The sequence below is a fragment of the Porites lutea genome, chromosome 5 (genome assembly GCF_958299795.1).
Source record: "Porites lutea chromosome 5, jaPorLute2.1, whole genome shotgun sequence".
NCBI classification, from domain to species: domain Eukaryota; kingdom Metazoa; phylum Cnidaria; class Anthozoa; order Scleractinia; family Poritidae; genus Porites; species Porites lutea.
In genome coordinates, this window is record NC_133205.1 from 28,149,254 (window position 1) to 28,172,891 (window position 23,638).

The window sequence follows — 23,638 nt, forward strand, 5'->3', positions numbered from 1 at the left end:
GAGAGTGTCAAAATGAAAGCTTTATTTTTCAATTTCATTAAAGATTAAGATTTGTTTAACAGATATTTGTCACACATCAGCGTGGAATACTCGAGTAAAGTTTAATAAATTTGTCCCGGAGTCCCGTGAGTCCCGTGAGCGGTTGCTAGGAAGATTTGTGACGTCACGAGTAAGCAAAAGGCCATACAATCCTACACTGCATCAAACAGAATTTGGAGTTTCTTCTCGTTCGTGTGTGCTCTAAAAAAGTTCAGTCACAAGCAGAGACAATGTTAGATTTCAATTTCCTTGGTAGAAGGTGGCAGGTTTATTAGTTATGTGATTGGCGACGATGAGAAGCGAAAGTTCGTGCAGTGCATTGTGTCAACATCCCGAATGTTGGAGAGCTAACTTACAAAGAGTGAAAGATGCTGTCAGGTTAAGAAACGGAATACAGAGTCATGATCATGAAACATCAGTTAAAAAGGATTTTACAAATGTGGATGATCGAAAGACTCCCGTTGAAGATGGTAAGCTAGAGACAAGGTCGTAAATTTATAATGGTGACGCATAACATAATTGGTTTAAGCAGTTTCAATTTATCGACTGGCATTAAATAATCATTTACATTTAATTACCTTTTTATTGATCATGAAATCCATTGTGTTAGTGTATTTCATTTAAGCAGTGCAGTTCAGGCACTCAACTGGGATCTTGTTAATTTGGGCACCCAGTCTAACCCCTCGGCCAAGTATTGGTTGACAATAGCGGCCAATACTCGGTCAACATCTTTGCCAACATATCGGTCGACTATTAGTTGACTTTTTGACTGATCAGCTGACATATTGGTCGACATGTAGACCGACGCTTGTCCACATGTCGGTCGACATGTCTACCAGGTATCGGTTGATACTTGGTCGGTATACTGATCAACACTCAGTCAATACGGCAAGTGTCAAGTGTCAGCAGAATATTGGTGGACTGTCAGTGGCATATCGGTTGACTGTTGTATAATGTAATTTGTGTTCATCAGAAGTGAAAAGTAAGAACAGACAGCACCTCACAGAAATGTTCAACAAAGCCACACACCTAAGAAATCTGACCATGAATCAGGGCTTGTATCCTCTCAACCCCCTCGCTGGGTGTTTCTTGGTTTTGCGGAGACTATTGCTGGTTACACATAGCTATTGTCTTGTAGTGTGGGTATTCTTCAGTGCCTTTTTCAGTCTCTTGAATTACATCATTTAGTGATTACATTCATCTGCAACACCAAGAGACCCTCAGCTCTGTGCCTCCTCTATTCAATTGAGGGTGGATTTCCACTGTTGTGTAATTTTTACATGTGTATGTTTTGGTTCAAATTTATCCTTGGTTTAAATTTTACTTTCCTTTGTTTTAAACTCATTATCGTGCATTACCATACCTATAAACCAGGGGAAATGAAATTTAAACCAAGGATAAAATTGAACCACAACATGTACGCACGTAAATTTTACACACTGAAATAAAATAGAGGCAATGTATTGAAGGTGTACACTTAAAAGTTAAACCTAGCTCAACTTTGACTTTTACGTGCGGTTTTTTTATACAACACATGTAAAATTTATGTGCATACACGTGTAAAAATTACACAAAAGTGGCAGTCCACTTTAAGGATGCAAGTTTGAAGAAAAACAATCGAGCAGACACTTGCAATTTATTATGCTCTTGCTATAGACTGGTTAAAGCTGCCAAAGTCCCTGCCTGGACCACAGAAACAAAAAAAAAAGAACTAACATGCAGGAAATATAACTTCAGAAGAAGAGTTGACCATTAAGTATCAGTTAAGTATCGGCCAAATGTTGGTGGCCTATCAATCAATGTGTCGCCTGATTATCGGTCAAAATACCAACCAACACTAATAAATCACTGGCTGACATGTTGGTCAACATGTCTGCCGACCCTGGTTCGACTATCGGTCGTCATATTGACAACATGTCAATCAACATCAGGCTGGCTGATCTCAACCGACATATCAATGGAGATAATTTCAGCCTGCATGTCAACTGATAGTCAACAAACATGTCGCCCAAGTCTCAGGGCATATGTTGGCTTGAAATTTTGCTTTCTGCCATGCCCGAACCTTGCAAGCTAATATTTTGCATCTGGATCAGAAGGCTGCGAAGTGTACGACCTGTAAATGGCTTTTGGTAAGTTTTAGCTCTTTATAACACAACAGTGACCAGAAAACTTTTCGACTAGCCACAAAACACATTTTTCAATGGTTAATTAAAGGGTTACATCTAATTCTATTGAGCTATAGTGTGTAGTGTTTATACTTGTTGTGACAAACTGTTAACTAAATAAACTACTTTTAAATTTTAAAAAACTGTTTTAAAAAAACTTTTCTATGTAATTCAGGTTCCCTCCCTACTTTGAAAGTCATTGACGTGTTTGGGGACATACATCTCAGGTCAAGCAGTGTACCAAACAGCAGAGCATCACCACAGCCAAATAGATACCATCATAGATCAGCATCATTACCTTCATTATCACCTAATCCCTGCAGGTATGAAAAACAGACTTTACACCAATTATAGTTTTTCTAAACATAATATTATTATGGAGAGCATTGGCAATAATTTTTCCTGTAAATGTAATTTCTCCTGTCTGTGTCTTTTCACTAGCTGTTACATAAATGTGGCTTTATGCGCTAAGGTGAGGATTAGGACTTGGCAGCTTCATGATGTTCGTAATGAATGAAAGCATAAATCTCATTAATGTTCAATTCTGGACAAAACTGCAAAGGATTGTAAAATACAGTGAAACCTCTATTAAGAGGACCCCCAATTAAGCGGACACCCTCTATTAAGCGGACACTAAGCCGGGTCCCAAAACGAACATCTGATATTTCCCTTTATAACGAACCCCTATTCAGCAGACACCTCTATTGAGTGGACAAGGAAACTAAAATAAGTTGTATTTGGCTAATTTCTATTGTTAAAAACCTCTATTAAGTGGACACCGGACATAATAAACAATAGTAGTATTGGATTACGTCCTTGAAATACATACTGAAGTCAGTTAATGTTTTTGCATTTACAAACAAATTAAAGTTTGTAATGAAAAGGTAATAAACTTGAACTCTCGATACCTTCTTTAACAACATGCAACTTTATCACAGTACAGAGTAACCGTTGAATGTTGATCATTAACAAACACTGCGCAATTTTTACAACCCTTATTAAGTGGACACCCTCTGTTAAGCAGACACTTGGGAAGGTCCCGAAGGTGTCCACTTAATAGAGGTTTCACTGTATAGCTTTTGGAGCTAAATTACTTGGCACCATTTTAGATCATTCATAGCAGCTTGGCAGGCCTCTATCATGAGTAATGTTCTTGCTGTCCGACATACTGGTGAAAAGGTACTTACAAAAGAACACTGAAGCAGTGGATCGATCACTGCTTTGTTAAGTTTCATTGCTGTGAAGCTAGTTGAGTACACTGTTTTGCTTAACTTTCTCTCTCAGCATTTTTTAAATTCACTCCCTCTAGACAAACAAATTTTAGTTTTTTGTTCCTGTTGGAACTCCTGAACATAAACCGTAATGACTGGAAATTACAAACAGATACATCTGTATATAATTATATAGATAAAAAATGTTTTGTTCACTTTCTCCAACAGTCAGCCACTATCCCCATCATGTACCCCAAATTTCCGCGTCCCTCGTCCATCACCTGTTTCTCCAACAGGGTTGACTGAATACCAGAAACGAATGTTATGGAAAAAGAATGTAAAACCTGCATCAGCACCATGTGATGACAATCGTCATAATCAGGGTGTCAAGAGTCATGCATCCATCGTGGGTATTCATGAGTTGTATGAAAATGACGAGTTGTTGCGGGATTGGAAGGATGTGTACATTACATCAGCATATCTTGTTTGGTGCCAAACCAACAGGGTAGGGTAGGCCATCTATTTTAAAACAAAATCAATAGATTCCACGTCGCTGTGCATATGTTCAATAATAGATCACAGATGACGTCAAAATGTGGTAAAAACATTGAAGTGCCACATGAGCCGTAGGCGAGTGTGTCACTAATGTTTTCACCACATTCTGTTGTCTTCTGTGATCTATTGCTGAACACACCTTTGGCAACATGGAATCTTTTGTTTAATGCAATGACGAGAGAAGAAAAAAATGGCATACACCTACTTGCCTCACACCTCTTGACTGTTTGAGGATTTGTGCTAGTTTAGGCATTTTTTAAGAAGTCCCAAATGTTACTTCTTGTCTCTGCTTCTTCTTTTCTTACAGTTTCTGTGAAAAGTTTTTCAATGCCTTCACTTGCTCAAAGCAGAATAATCGCAAAAACATTTTGCAAACCTGTGAGTCTCTTGCAGGGGCAGATCTAGGGGGAGGGTGCAGGGGGTGCGCACCCCCCCTCCCCCCTGAGATGACCTGCGGTTTTCTAATATAACTGGTATTATGCAAAAAAAATTGTGGTTTATTGGTGTTGAAGTAGAGCAAGAGACGAGTGCACCCCCTCCTAAAAAAAATCCTGGATCCGCCCCTGTCTTGTAGCAATGACGCAGGGGTGATACTCGATGGCAACAGTTGTGAAGATTTCTTGCTGTTTAGGCATTCTCAAATTGTCAAGAACTCTTTTTGTCTCCTATTTCTCCATTTTTTTTTTGTTGTAACTAACTCCTGTTTAACTTTTTTCAAGGCTGTCACTTGCTTAATAATAATCCAAAATACAGTTTGTACTCTTACAAACATTTTCAAAACCTTGCACCTTGTTGAACAATTCAAAGAAAACAAGTGGCACATGACGTCATTCATGTATCTGTACTTTTAACAGGTCATGGGCAAAGACCAATCACAGCATGCGTAGCATTCATATCATTGTATAAAGAATTAATATTTAGTGAACTTTGGCTGTGCTTTGGGAATATTAATTGTAGGGAATTTAAAAAGCTCCCCATGAACAGTGAGTGCTATGGCCAAGCTCAACTTTTGTGAGACATAAAATATAGGTTGGTTTATTCCATGATTGGTTTGAAATACTGCTAATCAAAATGACTATCCAGCTATTACAGTCAAATTTTGAGGTACATGTGCAAACCATAAAGATACTAACTAGCAGTAGTAAAAACGGTTTGGCTGGGTCGGCACACAAACAACTGACACAAGTTAGCATTAAGAGGAAAGACGCTTTTCAGTTTGAAATTTGGTAGTGTCTAGTTTGCATTGCTCAAAAACGTCTTTGCTGAAGCTCCCTAAAATGTACCAGTCAGAACTCAAGTCAACTGCTAATACACATTAGTAAAATCCAACTACTGGTCTATTATCAATGCTGCATTCTGATTGGTTGGCCTTCAGCCTCATGGGCCATTGACATAGAGCCTATCCGGGCTCGAGGAAAAATTGTTAATTATACTTTGTGCCAAGCAAGTGGAAAACCTGATTTTCTTTGACTCCTCTGTGTGTTGTTTTTATTGAAGCTAATAGGTGTATTTTTAATTGTCATTACAGAGGAAAAGGAGAAAAGTAAAGAGCACTGGGTAAGATTTTTAAGCCACAACTTAGTTCAAGTTGTCAAGTAATAATAACGAAAATGGAACTAATTAGCCATTTCGGAGTTGCATAGGGAACTGGGGCAAGTTTCAAATTCAAACTAATCAATAAACTGACACCACCATATAAAAGGTCATGTTGAGATTGGTTTTTTGAACAAGTTTGGTGCCCTAAGGTTGAACAGGGATCAAGTTATGACTCTTGAAACATGGCTCCATACAAACATCTATAATTATTATAGATGTTTGTATGGAGCCATGTTTCAAGAGTCATAACTTGATTCCTGTTCAATTTTAGAGCACCAAACTTGGCCAAATAACCAATCTCAACATGACCTTTTATATGGTGGTGTCAGTTTATCGATTAGTTTAAATTTGAAACTCGCCCCAGTTCCCTATGCAACTCCGAAATGGCACATTGCTAGTAACTTGCTGATATTTTGCTACCTTAAGGTTAATTATGCATGTATATTTCTTGCATTCAGGTCGATAAGGAAAGACCCTCGTAGAGTCACTTTTAAGGATGTAACAGAAGACATGATTCCTGCAGCAATGGAGAAAATGAGACCTGTAAGTCAGAGTTTTTTTACTTACAAAATGTCTAGCAAATCTTGTCTACCTCAGATAGTTTAATTTTGTTTGCCTGGTACATGATTAAGAATGCACTATGAATGTTGGATGAGAAAAGTTCTTTTTTGCTAACAACAGACATTTAGCTTTACTTTTTACAAATTAATATGTCTTAATTTTAGATTTTAAATTTGAAAGTAGTTCATTAGGACTCTGCAGAAGAATAAGTCAGCTCAACAGCTCTAATCTATGAAATCGACCCTCTTGCCCATCTCAGAGTGACTGTAAGTTCATTGCGAAAACTTAAGACCTGGTTGTTTCACACCAGGTACAAGTCTTCCACTAGTGTTACAGCCCTACTAAGGGACGGACCATTGGAAAAGTTATGCGGAGGGTGTGGAATTTTTGAGGTGAATGAATTTTTTTCAAAAACGTTTCCCTTATGTGAATCTTTTTAGGCCTTTGCATGAATATTTTTAGGGTTATTTGGCATGCGTGAATTTTTTTTTCATTTAATTTTCCATTGCACAAATATTTTTTGACAGTTCGTCCCCCCTTCCCACACCCCCATAACTTTTCTAATGATCCGTCCCTAAGCAGGTTGTCTCAGGGGTAGCAGAAGATTTTTCCAAGTGAGGATGCTGACTAGTGAAGCTGAGGAGACTCTCTTCTTATTAAGACGGTAACTTTTTGGGAGAAGTGAGGTGGGTGCCCCTTCTCCGCCATCCCTGTCTCTGGCTCATCTACTGGATATAATTATTATTGGCAAATAATTGGTCCACACTCTCTATAACATAGCGCAAGTGCTTGCCCTGTATAAGTCTTATTGAGTCACTATGAAAAAATTAACAATTGGTTCATGCTGAGCAGGAAGTTTGGAGAGCACGAGAGAATCGTGAGACTAGAAAACTTGCAATGCCTGGAGCAATTCTTTTGCTACTCTCGTGCTCTTCAAACTTCCCGGTGCATCCATAACTCGATATTTACATGCTAAGCATGAACCAATTCTTGTTACATAAGGATGGTGAAGAAATTCATGACAGAGGTCTCTTTTGCGAGTTCATTAAATGCACAGTTATCATTACTTTTTTTGACCAGAAACGTCCAGAACCTCGCAGATCTCCGACAGTTGGACTACCTTATGGTCCTAGTAGGTCCAGTTCTCATCGACAAGTGCATGTTCAACATCTGGACCTCGGCAAATATGGGTATGTGACAAAAAATGGTTGTTAAACAGATAGACAGCAATTTTCCATTGGACGTCAAAGGACGTCTATTGTTTATTCTTTTTTGTTTTGTTTGCCATAAGTTGTACAAAGCAAAAAAATCTAATTATTTAAACTCTCATGGCGAGGAAGCCCAAGAGAAGCCACCGGGCTTATAAGGAATGGGCTCCCTCAGTTAGATAATTAGAGCAAAATATTATCGTAATTACACATGGGAAAATCAATGGCAGAGCTACAGTAAATCTTAAAATAAATATATTAGATAGTCGTACTAATCATAGTTCTAGGCTAAAAAAAGCGAAATGACAAAAAGAAAAAAAAATGAAAATAAAAGAGCAAAGGTCAAATAAAAAATAAACAAAATGTTCAAAACAAAATGTTCAAAACTTGAGGTGAAACTGGTTTCACTAAACAACAACAAAAAAAAGAGTCTCCATAAGATGAGAATTTCTTCATGGGTATGAATAATAAGTTAACTCAAATTTAACTTCCTTTAGGTTGGAAGATTTTGGTGATTTTCCTAAGTCAGTGATTGCCGGAATCCTACAGCACATCAAACCAAGGTTTGTGCCTTCGACTCTATTTCCAAGCTCATCGTAGCTGATAAGCTAGGGTCAATTCTCTACTATGACAACTCCCCACAATGGCCAATTTTTGTCCCCCTCCGAACAATCCATACATGGTACTCTCATGGGTATTTCCGAGGAAATCGAAGTCGCAGCGATCCCTACTGATGAGACGACAAGCTTACCTAATCCTAGAGATTGAAACGACGATTGCATTGCCATTCCGTTCAAGGCTGACAATGTTGGTCGTGCGATGGGTGCAAACAAATCTTCCAAAAAGTGTGCTGCACGTTATAAGCAAAAAATCTCTGAAAAATAAGCAAAATTTACTTGAACGATAAAAGAAAAAATATATATATATATATGCTGCTCTTTTTTTTTCCTCGTTTCCGTTATTGCGTTGTGGTTGGTCGTGATCGCTAGAAGCGTTTCCGCACAAAAATAAAATAAAATTCTTAGTATATGATCATTTCGTTGAAAAACTGACGACTTCATGAAAACCGCGCGAAGAAAACGACTCCTCAAGGTTCCCATAGAGAGACTCATACATTCACTCTCTCAAGGAAACATCCTCTAAGTTGCATCCCAACTGCCCAAAGACCTCCCCGTTAATGGCCATTTAATAGCGACAGCGTACGAACGATACGAGAATGATGAACACACTAATACACTCCAGTACTTTTACAGACTTTGTTCGTCGACATTAAATCCTGGAATAAATTTAGTTCTAAATTTTTTATCTCTTTTTTTTTTTTTGTTTGACTTGTTTTGGTTTTTGTTACGTCGTAATAGGTTTCAATTCTGTACTTTTTTGATTGACATGTTTTGGTTTCTTTTTTCCACCACGCAATGCTCATTTTCAGGAGTATGGCACTTGATAAAGATTTACCTTTGGGATTAGAATGTCATCCAAAGCAACAATCTAGCCCAAGAGGAGGAGAGACTGGTGCCAAGTTAGTGACAGCTGATGCACCTGAGAAGAGCCTGGAACGGACTTTACAGGATGAGAACTCACGAATGCTTCTTGATGTTGACATTAATTCTCACTTCACCCCTCCTGTGGGGGAGGAAATCACTGACGACGAGGGAGGAGACAGGACGTTAGATTCACCGAGACAAGGAACAAGGCCCGAGGCAAACATGATCAAAGCAGTTAGTGAAAAGCTAGCTGCAAGACAAGGCCGTTTATTGTTGCCTCTTCCGTCAATAGGTGTCCCAACACAGCGCAAAGCTAAGGATAAGTTACATCACTGTATGAACTCCATCCCTCACAACTTGGATTTGGGCGTGGCCATGGAGCCTGTCGATGTAGTATCTGTCACTCCGACACCCACAGGAACCCCAGCAGAGGATGTCACAGCACAGGGATCGCAACTAAATATTTTGGATCGCCGCTCCATGGATGTGACTTTAGCTGCAAGTGAGCTTGATTCACCAAATGATGATCAGTGGCCGGTCAGAACTCATATGACCTCTGCACTTAGGTATGCTGAACTATTTTGAAATTTGAACTCACAAAACAGCAATCTAAAATATCCCAGGCTGCTCAAGGGGATGGGGATGGGGGGTTGAGGATAACACACTTCATGTCAATGTAACCAGTCAATTGGCCTATTGCTTAGTTTCAAACCAAGGAGGGCCGGGTATTAGTCGGTTTATTATGGGATAAACAACACGAGACCCACATAGTCAGGAAGAGCCGAATGAGATTAGAAAAAATTTCAGGTTTGGTGTCGATCGGGCCGATACTGAACAAGATACAACTATTTAAAAACTTAAAAATTAACAAAAGATGTATGGGTAGAGCGGCTAACTCAATGTTGTACTCAATCAGAAACTCATAAGCTATTGTGCTTTTTCGTGACAGTTCAGCGTCTTCTGATACCGGCCTAATTTGAGGTGTTTTGTTGCAGATATTCTCCAGTACCTGTGCGGGCACCAGCTCCTACCCCTATCAGCCCGGAAAGGTATGGACGCTACTCTCGGACACCAAACACAAGAGAACACAGCCACTCCATTTCTTCTCGACATATGAGGCGCTGGGAAACACTAAGCAGTGTCTATGATCAAGACGAACCTGACCTCACCCGGGAAGCCCTTGGGAGTCCCGAGGGAGAAGGAGAGGATGTCGTGCTGGAGCCTGTGTTTTTAACGGAAGATGCTATATTACGCAACCCGAAGTTGATGTCATTTTCGAACCGAAAAGACGTCGAACAATGGCCCCAAGAAAAAATGATCGTAAATATCATTGAGGGGGAAGAAATGCCGCGTTCAGTTCGCAGCCCGAGTCCTGGGAGTAAAACCTACATTCCTCAGGACATTCTGGCTGAATTCCATGGAGACCTTTATGGAAGAACAGAAATGCACATTGCTGGTCACAAAATGACCGGGAAACAAAATTTTGGCCCGGAATCCCTTATATCAACAGATGTACCAGCGTACATTGCCCCAGCCTGGCGACCACCTCGCTCAAGGACTCCAATTCAGTTCTTAGAAACACCCTCTCGGAAAGCTCCAAGGCCGCTGAGGCAGCCCCCGGCAGAAAGTGTGCCTAAGTCCTTAACTGTTCAGTCGTTGCGAGGTCGAGCCATACGAAGGCCCAAGAGTACCCCTCCTCGTATTGGTTCTCCTGGGGAGTCCTCAAAGGATTTGCCTGTACAACAAATTTTGTCTGACTCATCTCTTGTTCATTCAACACGGGAAGTCATAGACACTTATTCCATGGCCGTGCCGGCCACATCACCATCTGTGGATGCAAATGGCTCCATTCCCCCACCACCATCTCCTGAGGCTCAGATAATAACCTCGGTAGTTCCCAGTACCCTTAAACTTGATCCTGTGAGTGAGGCTGAAGAGAAAAGTAGCATAGCTTCGGCCAGTGTGACGGATGGAACAAGTCATGTGGAAGGATGCAACACTGTTGCTAACCTCTCGGAAGTCGAGGAAGAAAACGAAGAAGTTAAACTGAGTCGGGGAACGGAAGAAGTCCTCAATGGAAGTAGGAAGGAACAAGAAACAGCTGCTGAAACCAGTGTAGTCGCGGAAACGGGTAAAGAGAATAAAGAAGACGCTGAACCTAACAAGACACAGCTAATTGGTGAAGAGCGTCTCTCTCCCACTGACAAACTGTTTCAATCTGCAGACGCTGTTAGAAGTCAAACGCTGCCGGAAGAAAACACGACTGTCACGAAGGAAGCTGAAAGTAATACACCCCCAGAAGATCCAGTGAATCAGACAGACGATTCCGAGAGAAAACAGGAAGAAATTCTATCCGAAAATAACACGGTGACGGAAACGTCACGTAACAATGAAGAAGAAACCACAGCCCCTCCTCATCCCCCTGGATCACCAGACATAATCAACACGCCAGACTTCACTGAGGGACTGGACATGAACCTCGATTTAGAAGCCGAGTTACGCGCGGCTATGGAAGGACTTGAGGATTTAGATGACAATACGGATGGGGAGGGAGGTGAAAAGCGGGCTTCTCCTGAATTAGAGGCCTGGTAACTAAAAAGGCGATAGGTTGTCGGATAATCTGAATTTTGAATATGTTTTTGAGAGGAATTAGGTAACAAGATGTTCTTCCCCTTTTTAATTAAAGAGTATACTTTTAGGAAGTATCTGTGCAGAAAAAAAAAAAGATTAAACTTTCCGTTTGGTGAGATTTGAATTCGTATGAAGATGACAGTGCTTTAAAACTGCATCATTAGAGATTACTGCACGTTTTTCAACCGTTTACGTCTGCATGACGACTGAAGTTGCTTTGTTTAAGTTTAGGAAGGCCAAAGGCCGTCATCTTACTTTGTAATCCTCATTCTCTCTTGGTAAGCCTTTAGCCAATCAAAGTTTATCAAGAAAAACTGGTGGTGGCCATAATGAAAACGAAAAAGCTCTTGAAGACGAAGTGATTAGTTGTGTGAAGGGCTGTACATGCGCAATACGTTAATCCGCCCGGTAAACTCTCAATGATTGCAATCTCGTCCCCAGAGCCTGCGTTACCCTTATCCAGCGGAACGGGCAACGGACGCTCAGGAAGAATCCAACACCGGAATCACAAAATCCTGGTCCCGGTTTAATTGCGCCTGCGTGAAGTTGCTTACCCATTTAACTAAGACAAGTTCCCAAGGGAGTTTTGCTGTGCACGCACATTGTTACATAATCGTTCCGGTGCAGTTTTTCTTTATGTGACTTTTGATCGATGTATCAAGTAACTTGAAAGGGCTGTCAAGGAGACTGAAAAAGTACATATTTATTTAAAATGTCGGGATTGAGACGTTCGTTGGTCATGACGAGACACATTCTTTCGTGCACAGAATGAGCACAGCTGTATGCAAATTTGAAAGGTTCAGTAGCATGCATGTGTTAAGAAGTGGCATTGAACGACTTTCAATATAAACAAGACAGGACATTTTTGGACCAAATGTCGTTGTGGCGTGGTTTCATGAATTTATATTGAGATAAAATTTTCTTTAACGTCTTCAAGTCGTGTAAGATTGGCGTGTACACAGATGACCTGTCAAAATCAAATCAACGTGCTCACAGTTTTTTTTTATGAGCAAAGTAATTTGCATGTGATGAACACGTTTTTATCTGCCAATCAGAGATATTTGTTTTTCGGATTCTTCCAGAGGTTAGTGATTTGGTGCTGAGCAAAAGGATCGCAGCCTCTGGGAACGAGATTGTAATGATTGCTCCTTCTCGTCCCTAGAGCTACTCAGTGGCTACTCAGTTTCTTTTGTAACGAAGGCTTGGAGGCCACGTAACCAAAGGAAACCACGGGCTCTGGAGACGAGAATGAAGATCGCTATGAAAGTTTTGAGAGCACTGCACGAATCGGTCCCAAATTACAAAATTAGAACCTATCAGGCCCTCGGCCCAAAAGGGACCGCAGTTCATATCAACTTCCTATCTCTCTTAATAGAGACACTTCACAGACTTGTTCCTTCCGAACCGCTTACGTGAACGTAAAGAAAACAAAACTCATAAAATAGGCCCTTTGCAGCTAGCCATTCACGTGGTACAAAACCGCCACGCTGGAGAGCAAAAGTCGCACTGGGACAAGACAAACAAAAGACATGCATAATGTGAAATAGTAATTTTCTTTGTTTGTCTTGTCCCAGTGCGACTTTTGCTCTCCAGCACGGCGGGTTTTGTACCACGTGAATGGTTAGCTGCAAAGGGCCTATCTCAACTTCTTAAACACCTCCTAACACTGCCTGTTCAGATGTTTGATTTGACGGGATTATTTTCCCCCTGTTGGTAGCTTTAGAGCAAATTATTCAAAAATAGACTACGAGAGGTCGTTCTCTTCTCCTCAGATGTGTGGGTAGGTTCGATTACCAGGCGTCGTGCGGAATAATGAGCCCGCCATCAATTTCCCCCACCCCTACCCCCGAAAGAGCGGAGGGATCAAAGACCAGACACAGGAGACGGCAGAAATCTGTTGAATCCAGTAGTGAACCTAGGGTAGGACTCCGCCCCTTCTTCTTTTTTCCGACCGAAACCGAAGCCCGTGGAAACGAAGCGCCGACGATGCTCGGGATACTTCGTTTCGCTTAAAGATAACCCCTTCTCAACCAATGTGATCATTTCTGGGTACTCCGTTATGCTTTTAGGCTGTGTCCATCATTCTCAGTTCATCCCAACAACAGGCATATTTTTAAAACAAAAGTGTAGACACATTTTAATTTGCTTTAATTTGACACAGTGTTTCACGCATACAGCTAAATAGGAATCCGGAACTGTGCCTGGATTATTCAGGACTGTCTTGCCTTCTATCAAGCTACTTGGCGTCTTGCCCGGTTAGTTAACAAATGTGGTGTAAAAAGTATCTAGTCTTTTTCCAGCCTTGTTCGCGGCCTCCAAGCGGGAATCAAAATGCCTCATCTTACGCTTAATATAAGGATAGTGGGGGCCGGAGTCAAAATCCTTCAGCTTGCGCTTAACATAAGGATAGCGGGGGCCGGAGTCAAAATCCGTCAACTTACGCTTAACATAAGGATAGCGGGGACCGGAGTCAAAATCCTTCAGCTTACGCTTAACATAAGGATAGCGGGGACCGGAGTCAAAATCCTTCAGCTTACGCTTAACATAAGGATAGCGGGGACCGGAGTCAAAATCCGTCAGCTTACGCTTAACATAAGGATAGCGCGGGCCGGAGTCAAAATCCGTCAGCTTACGCTTAACATAAGGATAGCGGGGACCGGAGTCAAAATCCGTCAGCTTACGCTTAACATAAGGATAGCGAGAATCACTCTTCTTCATCTCTGCATGCCCGGAATCACTGAAACAAACGAAATTATTAAAATCATTTTTAAAAAAGCTTCTATGCTGTTTTGCAATGCAAAAATAATCATTTCCGTCTTTAATTTGATGAGACCGAGTGTTTCAGTACACTCGCACTAAATCAGCGGCTTTCCGGCACAAATCCGTGAAGAAACTGGTGCGGTTTATATTACAGGTAGCCCAAGCTCGAAATGTGAGCATTCGGCGAACATCGGAATTGTTGCGTAACATTCGAAATATAAGGATTTGTATGGGGAAAAAACTATCGTTTCTGTAACCTACGGAAATGAAAGGATTTCAATGAAAAAAAAACAGGTTACCTTACATAAAATGTGTGTTACATCTCTCCTGTGTTTTCCATGGGCCGATTTACGGCCATTTTATGGGTTTTTATGTAAACGGTTTTCTCTCTCTATAAACCGTTTACAGTAATTACCACATGGACCACACAGGAGGGAAGTAACACACATTTTATGTAAGGTAAACTGTTTTTTTTATTGAAATCCTTTCATTTTCATAGGTTACAGAAACGATAGGTTTTTTCCCCATACAAATCCTTATATTTCGAATGTTACGCAACAATGCCGATGCTAATATTCCCTTCAAAAGACTCATTCTCCCTTAAGAAAAACTGCATGAAAAAGGCAATTTTTCACCAAAAGCACCTGTCAATCAACAAAGTAGAATTCAATTGTATGATACCCGAACTCAGTTTTCATGGACGGGCTTAGAGGGGGGACGAAGGGGCCACGCTCCACCCTTTTTCTCTCAAATGATAACAAAATCTATTTTCTAGAGCCTCAATTTCTGGACACAGATACCCTCAAAGAACTTAAATCAATGAATAAGTAGTATACAAATAGCCGGCAAGTGTTCCGGTCTTCTCTTTCGAAATTTTCTGGATGCGCCCCTGGTTTTGGCCTAAAGAGCGAGCGACTGGTTACAAAACCAGCAGCTTTGACTGCAGAGACTGCAAAGTTTACTAATTGTTTTGTTATGATATGTGCCGTTCTCGCTTTTCTTGCTCGACTGGACTCTATTTCATTTAACAAACAAGAGAAATTCGGCCAGGGACAGCCGATCATTTGACAACCTCCCAGTTACACAGGCTCAGTGTCCGTTTTGAAAACTAAGTTCGACGTAAGGTTCATCGAGAATGCATAGTACATAATCCCACGAGTATTAATTAAAACAAAGTGAACTATCGCCGTAGTGTAAATTCAGTTATAAGTTACAAACCTTTCGGCGTGCACGAAGGAGACGATCGGAATCATCACAAGAAAAACAAGAAGAAGACTTGACATGATTAAATCGTTCTGAAAAACACAAAACACGTACACATTAATGTTAGTGAAGAGGAACCGTGCCGGCTCTAAGAAGCTAGCCTACCCTGAAATAAAAAAAAATTCGATCATTTCGCTATTTCCACCCATTTACTAGCTTATCCAGTCTGAACAATTTCGCAAAAAAACAAAAACAAAAACAAAACTGAAGGTAGGGTGATATTGTATTTCACTCAGTTCAAGTGTGGGAAAAACTCACTGCTGCTTCACTGTTTGCATAAACATTTTTTTGATCCTTCTCCAAATTAAAAAGAAAAAACGAACAGTCTAGCTTCTAAATTGGCTTTTTTGAGTTACTGCACTTTCGCGTTGTCAACTTTAACGAGGAAGATACAGTTTTGGGAAAACAAGGCAAAATAAATCACTGTATACTCCTTTAAAATCATTTACTGTACCCACCTGCCTTTCTCAAAGTACAGGGTTCTGTCAATCTTCCCAGACCGTCAAAATGCAGCACGTTTCTGCAAGTAAAATTAAACCTATGGTTCAACACGGACAGCCTGTCGCTCATAAAGTACATTTACAGTCAATTATTAGACCCTTATAAGGCCTCGTGGTTATTTGAATGTCGTAGAAGGTTATTTTTGAGTGGGGAAGGCTTATATCCGGGGGGACTTACTGGCGGAATGAGAACAGAACGTTTGGAAGGAAGCTCATAGCAAACACCACTGCCTGTCCTGTCTACCTGAAAGATTTAAAATTTGCTAGGAAATGGGCAACGGAGATGTCTGTTATGGTTGATTGATTTGAATGGTATTCAAGTGGAAGAAACAGGTTACGCCCGACATGTAATGGCGAACAGTTTATAGTCGTTTTCTTAAACGGATGTAGTAGTCTTTTCAGCCACTTGTTAGCATACAAACTTCAACAATTAGGCAAATATTTCTTTCGCATACTGTCAGTAGAGTGCACGGGGAAATTTTTCGGTTTTTCCCCTCGTTTTGCCCGCGTATGATTTAACTCGCTCCCCGCCATCTGAACGCCTGTAACAGGCTATGAGGGCGTGATTTCTGTGTGACTATCGAAGTAAACAGTTTGTTTTTTTTCCCTCGGAGTTTCAAGTCCCATCCGATTAGCGTATACACAATTGACCTGTCAAAATCAATTCAAAGGGTTCACGGTGTTCTGGACTTGCACAGTTCGCTGGTCATTTCTTTTTAAGGATTTTAATATTCACTTTGTCTCATGAGAACCTTATAATTGCGCTGTTGATATTGCTACCGCAAAAGCTCTGATCACGTACACGTAGCGCCTCTCTCAAAGTCTATGATTAACATTACTGAAAAACAACAGAGAAAACAGCCGGACGCGGACTTTTATGTCACGGGTGTCGTGAACCCGGGGAGGCACTGCTCTGAGGTTGCAACCCCATCTTTTACAAAAAAAGGCACCCCTGGATGAGGCACCCTTTCGAGGCGGAGCCTTTCCGGATAGTTCATTATAGGGAGTGTCCCTCACCCGGAGGAGTGAATGTTAACAGTTGTTTCAGAACGTGAGTTAACTGAAAACCGTACATTAAACGTCTTTGCTTAGCTTAGCGGGAGCCTCGGAAGACCCCATATACTGACAGAAAGTAGCAGCTTGCCAACAAATATAATGATTAACAGCAAAGTGGAAACAAGGCCTGAAACGAAGTGACCACACTCTAAACGCAAGAAAATGCTTAAGGCGATCTTACTGGAGAAATGTATTCCACATTTTCCTCATTTATATGGCGCAAAGAATATATCTCATATAACGTTAACGTATATAAATAACTGATTAGCTAAGAAACGTACTGCGGCTAACGGGGAACAGCACGGTATTATTGGCTGCTGTAGCGAGGTGGCCGATATGAGAGTCCGGGTCTTCGTTTCTATGCCTTGAATTCTGCGAAAGGGCTGCTTGTATCAATAAAATCACTCTTACCTTAATTTGTGTAAATGCCTGGAGTTACGAAGGAGACCTCCTTTCTCGCTGACACAAGTTGCAAATGTTCTATCTTTAACATTCGCTGCTGTTCGCTTAAGCATGCAAACATAAATTATTTTCCTCTTAAATGTGATACATACAAAACAAACTGAACAACGCTATTTGATGGTTGGATGCTCAGGTATTCCATACCGACGTGGTTTTATTACAGACTAACAAAACAGTACAATTTGAACGATTAAGTAGTTCAAGGAAATAACAATCTTATCAAATGCCTAAATGACCAGTAACCTCTAATCTTCTGTAAATATCTTCATGGGTATACATGTCCTTGGCGGTATGTGTTTTCCACCGGCGGGGACAGAAAAAGGACGTTTGACGCTAATATTGCGAGCCCTGCGCCAAGTAATGAACTTCTGATTCTCTTTTAGGTACCTCTTGACAGTCGAATCGGCTCTGGATCTCAAGAGGTAATGGACAATTCCAGCGGCGTCAAATGGGTAGCCTGTCCTGGGCGTTCAGATAGTAGAGCGCGGCGGTAAGTGGGAAGCGAGTTTTAAAGTTGTACACCGGCAAAACGTGGAGGGGGGGGGGGGGGGGGGGGGGGGCGAGAGAGAGAGAATTCTCTTCCCCTTTCCCCCTCTAGTCTCCCTTCGTTTTTAATTTCTTCGTGAATTTTTCTCCCGCGCTCTACTATCTGAACGCTTGGAACAGGCTATCAAATGTGCAACCACTGAAAATCGAAAACCTGGCTTCACGCCTTATTGATCAGTTAGTGCTTATTGTTGTTAGTGGGTGACGCCCATTAAACAATAAATTTAAATGTGATTGTTCAATATGCACCTGGCAGAGCTTTCTCGAGTAACTGACGTACGTTGAAATATTTTCTTTTATTCCGCTATAATTAAAAAATGCGTGATTGCATCCTATCGAACGGAGATCGTGGTTAATTTACATCAAGTTAAGATTAAGTGGCTTCAGGGAGAGAATAGACTAGAAAGACACTTTTTCTCCAAGGTTTGTTTTCTTCAGCCTGTTTCCTTTCTTCATTTCGCTAATTGTTCTAGCTGTTTATCTTGCATGCGAAAAGCCACATGTTTAAACGCTCGGGAATATCTTCCTCCCTTCCCCATAATAGACCTCGTTACGGTTTTCGACGCCATCTTGACGCGTAGGCAAACGTGAGGGAAATTACAGTGTTTGTACGAGAATCTGAGCTAATCTAATGTCGAATAATTTCCGTAAAACGGCTGTTCTTCAAAAAATATAAATTGTAAACTAAAGCTACAAAGCAAAGGATTGTACTAAAGAAGTTTGGGGGCGTACCTGTGCTTAAGTTTCTTCAGACGCTTGTAGATGTAGATTTTCCATACATTTTTCTGTAATTTTTCCCGGGACTTTTCAACACACAAATGTATAAAAAATTTAAAAAAGTGGTTTTAGATCTTCTAGCGCGTGGAACGCCTTCAATTTTTTTCAATAAGGGAGCATTCATTTTTTAGAAGGGGGGGTGGGCCGGAGGAATTCAGGGGAGGGTGATTAACTTTTTGCCTGCCCAAAAAGGGAGGGTCAGCATAAATTTGACACAACAAAGAGGGGGGGTCATTAAATTTTTTTTTAATATTATACAAGTTTATACAAACTGATCTTTGAACCCTTAACGTTACAAAGCTAATTTGAGACTCAAATGAACTTTGTGCCACTGAAATGTATAAAAGCCCCAGTCGCACCAACTGAATTGATTATTAGATGACAACAACAACAACAACAACAACAACAACAATTTTTAATATCTGAAAGAAACTGTTAAAGAGAAGTTTGGTTAACACAGACTGGTTGTTAAAATAATGTCACAGTTCCATGTCTGTCACTGATCAGAGTGAGAGTCACTTAGGCTCTCACTATCAGATAAGGCCAAGGATGGTGGTAAGGAATCAGAAATGTAGGCCTTAGCAGCTTCTGAGAATCGGTTGTCTGACTTGAGTGTCTCATGCAAAACCTTTGCCTCCCTTCTTGATAAACTTACTAATGCTGCAATGAAAATGTCTTCCACCCCAATAGTTATATCAACGTTGTCATGGTTGACCCTTGGTAAAACCTTTTGCAGAACTCTTGTTTTTGCATTCTCCATCCTGGCTAACTTTCGTTTGATACCTTTCCTTTTGTTTTGCTTCCTCTTTTGAGCTTTGGAGGTAGATGGCTTGAAGACCAAGCCCTTGAATGTGCTCTGTAACTCCTTTAGCTTTTCATCAACCTGAGCCATAAATGCTGAAGCGTTTTGACCTAGCTCATTAAGCTTGTTCACTGTAGCAGAATTAAAGTCATGGTGAATAGATTTCCCAGGAGAAAGGCACCTACCACTCTTATCAAAAAGGCCTTGATCCATGGCTACCACTTCCTTTTTGAGCTTGTTTACTTCAGTTTTCAAGCTAGTGAGCTGATCCAAATGTTTAGACAAAACAGCTACATCACTGGCTCTTGGAATATATGAAGTGGTAAAATACTTTCCACATGCAGCTGGATTGTCTCCTTTTTTGAAATCCAGTTTCTGTTGCAGTGTCCCCACCTTTATGTTGGTTTCGTATTGTCGGCTTCTCTCTGTCATGAACTGGTTTCTGCAATAGCTATCTAAATTGCAATAAGGCCAGACTGCCTTATAAAACTTGGGTAGAAGTTCCATATATGCTATTGATCTTTCACCTTTTTGCACCAAACGGTTTTCTTCGTGCAATTGTTTCAGAAAAGCCTGGTGAAGAATTTTTTTACAAAAAGGAATATCTGTCTAAGTATAACAACACTTCAAAGTCAAAGCGACATGTAATACCTGGACATGCCTATTTTAATAGAGTTGAATCCTTTTTTGAATCACATTACGAAAGGGGAGAGCTCTATTTTGAATTTCTAAATTGAGATTGTTCAAGAAAGGGAGAACTGTGTGAGACATGTAAGGAAAATGGGTGGATAGGTCCCGGCTCACTGAAGCGCACACCGCGTCCTTACCCAGATGTCACACAACTCCCTTCCTATCACTACCTCTCAGTAGGTAATATCCCTGTTCATAACAGAGCACCAGATGATTTCCAACCCCGTGCGCAGTTACGCAAGCTTTTCGTCGAAGGGAACATTAAATGTGGCGATAATGACAAAATTGAAGCATTTTCTAAAAAATACATTGTCAGCCCTGATCTGGTGAAAGAATATCTTGAGAACCTTACGAATATTGAAGTGAGAAAAAATATGCGCCAAGACAAAAGCGTCAGGCAAAGAAAGATGAAGAAACAAAAGGTTACGGTGACTATAACTGGGAGGAACTCTTCAAATCGGGAAACCTAAAAAAGCTGAAGGTTGCTGAGCTCAATAAATATATTTTTCGCCACAACTTATCAAGGAGAAAAATGTACTATTCAGAAAAACTTAACCTTCTGTCAGCTCACATCAGCAAAGGTTTATGTGAAAGGATCTTTACATTGAGTGCTGCTGAAACTGCACTAGCAACGGAAGACTCGAACACCCAGTCAGAAGATGATGATGTCAGTGTCAGCGAGGACTCAGAAAGCGAAGATGAACTACTACTGGAATTTGGGGATGCAAGCAACTCAGACGAAAATGATTCAAAGGACAGCGAAAGTGAAGAGGAAGATGAGTTGCCTGAAGGGGCCAGGGTAAACCGTTATGGCAGAAAAGTAGGCAATTGGCGGTTGCGTTATTCTAGCTAACAGGTGCGTCTGTGTGAAGGACCACGGGATCGTTGCACAATCCAGCCACAAACCATGTTTGTCAGGAGGAAGGGGTGGGTCGTTATAAATTTTACTGCTTATTAGATTCTCGTACAAACACTGTAATTTCTCACGCGTGACAAGGTCTTCTTTTGGCTCTTTGCATGACTTGATCACGTCACCAACTTTCGGTAAGCACGAAAACGGTTCACTTTTGAAAAATTTTGTCAGCCCAAGCTGAAAGACCATATTCAAATTAGGAGAACTGAGAATTTTCAGCCGTGTATCTCAAAAGTAGCGATTGCACACTTTTAAGTGTTTGATTTTGATTTCATTTGATTTTGATTTCTCAATATTATAAGCCCATCAACTTTTGCATCCCCTTCCCACTACCACTCACTACCCACCACCCCACCCCCTCCCCATCGAACACACTCCCCTAATTTGCAATTATTACTAGGTGTAGTATCTGTGTGTGTGTGTGTGTGTCGCAAGGGTCTGATAGGCTGTGTGGAAGGCGTCGACAGGGTTGGGGGAGAAAGGGAAAGGGGAGGGCGGAGAGGGGAAAAGGGACGCTCCCTCTCCCTTTTCCCTTTCGCGTTTTCCCACCCCCTCCTCTTTTTGCACCTACCACACAGGCTAACTATCTGAGGTATATGACTGAAAAACTGACATTCGTTTTACAGGGACGTAGCTGAGGAATTTTTCAGAAGTGCGCACAAATCTACCCTACTACACCAGGAATACGTTTTGTATCAGTCTACTGAGGCGAAAATCTCCTCTTGGACGGAGGACCTGCATGCATCAGTAACATCCTTCGTGACTTCTCGTCTACTGTCGCAAAATCGGGGAAAAGACTGCAGTTTGGTTTGAGAAATTATTTGAAAGCAGGCAAAGCATAATCACACAGGTAATTGGACCACAAATATAGCTTTTCCCCCCTGGGAAAAATTCCCATCTCGGGATAGCAGTGGATATCTAACTCTTGGACACGGACATGAAGGATCGTCGTTCGAGGTTGCCTCTCCCCACTCCCTAAGCAGTCAGTGGTGGGATTTTAAGAACAGTCTGTGGGCTCAAACATTACCACCAGGTAATAGCCTGTTAAATTTGTTAACTGATTTTTTTTTGTCGTTGCAGTAAACCAAGTGATGCTTCGTTATTGTTGGTTTATTGTTTGCCTCATGAATGCCTGGATCCTTTCCAACGGCAATTCACAAAGGATTCAAGACGTGCCCAGTACAAAAGGCGGCTGCAAGGAAGGAGGAAACTCTGGGTTCAATGAGTGTGAAGAGCGCTGTGAATGCAGGAAAGGTAAATTGACCAACTGTTACCGCGTGAGACAAGATTTCACCAAAATGACCATTGAACAAAGAAAACGTTTTATTAACGCTTACAAGTTGGCATCCGTCCATCCTTTGTTCAAGAGAGATTACGAAAAAACGGTCACTCTCCACCTCGACGCTAAGGATCAAGCCAAACTCCCTCACATCTTTCTTCCCTGGCACCGGTGGTTTTTGGTTGAGTTTGAAAACCTACTGCGCAGAATCGACTGTCGTGTGACTATACCCTACTGGGACTGGAGCAAAAAAACGCATCACTGGTGGAGAGGATCTGGTAACGAAGACCTCTGGAACTCTGGTGATCATGGTTTGGGAGGAGATGGAAGCGTGCATGGCGAAAATTGCGTGGAGAACGGACCTTTCAGCAAAGATAAATGGCGCCTCTTAGACGTGTCAGGAGGAGGGTGTTTAAAAAGGAAGTTCTTGAAGCGAAGTATTAAATACGATGTCCAACACGTCAACAGAACTTTATCATTGCCCCTGGAAGATTTTGAAAATTTTGAAGAAACTATTCGTGTCACTTATCATAATGAGCCTCACAACGTGATCGGTGGTACCATGGTAGACCCTCTCGTAACCGCGAATGCCCCAGAAATGCTTCTTCACCATTCATTTGTGGACAAACTGTGGTATGAGTGGCAAAAGAGAGGAGATGAATACAAAAATACCTACTTCCCAAGCGTTCCCTTCAAACTTCACGGCTCAAATTATTACGTTTGGGAATGGATTAATTCCAGTAACCTTCCCGGTCAAGTGAAAGTTCTCTACGAAGAGTAAGGATGGATAGTAACAATAAATTTTCACTGGCAGTCTGTGATAGATGTAGCCGGCTGTGAAGCAGACTTGATTTGCCCGTCTCGAGTGCCCCGGGTGCTTTCTCACTTTTTATCGTGTTTACCCGATTGGGGACTGGGTTGAGATCGTTCTTAATTTTTGGGCAGTTTCAGCCTAGAAATGTTCTTACGGATTTTCTTAAATTGCAATAACAGAAAGCTGATGACTTTTGAGCTACATATAGACAAGATAAGACAATGATTCCAGTTTTCACATTAATCAATTGTACGAGTACAATGTAAATGTGTTATTGATCATACACAATAGCAACGTGTTGAAAGAACAAAATTTAAGGGTGCGTT

General features: G+C 41.1%; 2 protein-coding genes across 2 annotated transcripts; both read left to right on the forward strand.

Annotated features, from left to right (window-relative positions):
• The first annotated feature begins 178 nt into the window (after positions 1–178).
• LOC140937037 (uncharacterized) lies at positions 179–11,551 on the forward strand. Its single transcript, XM_073386561.1, has 9 exons — positions 179–509; positions 2,380–2,527; positions 3,644–3,920; positions 5,499–5,527; positions 6,025–6,109; positions 7,208–7,317; positions 7,833–7,898; positions 8,765–9,385; positions 9,815–11,551. Exons 1-9 carry the CDS (start codon positions 332–334, stop codon positions 11,409–11,411), a joined length of 3,111 nt encoding a protein of 1,036 aa, XP_073242662.1. The 5' UTR covers positions 179–331; the 3' UTR covers positions 11,412–11,551.
• Positions 11,552–20,838: 9,287 nt separating this feature from the next.
• LOC140938175 (grixazone synthase-like) lies at positions 20,839–23,279 on the forward strand. Its single transcript, XM_073387696.1, has 2 exons — positions 20,839–21,130; positions 22,300–23,279. Exons 1-2 carry the CDS (start codon positions 20,839–20,841, stop codon positions 23,277–23,279), a joined length of 1,272 nt encoding a protein of 423 aa, XP_073243797.1.
• Positions 23,280–23,638: the final 359 nt, after the last annotated feature.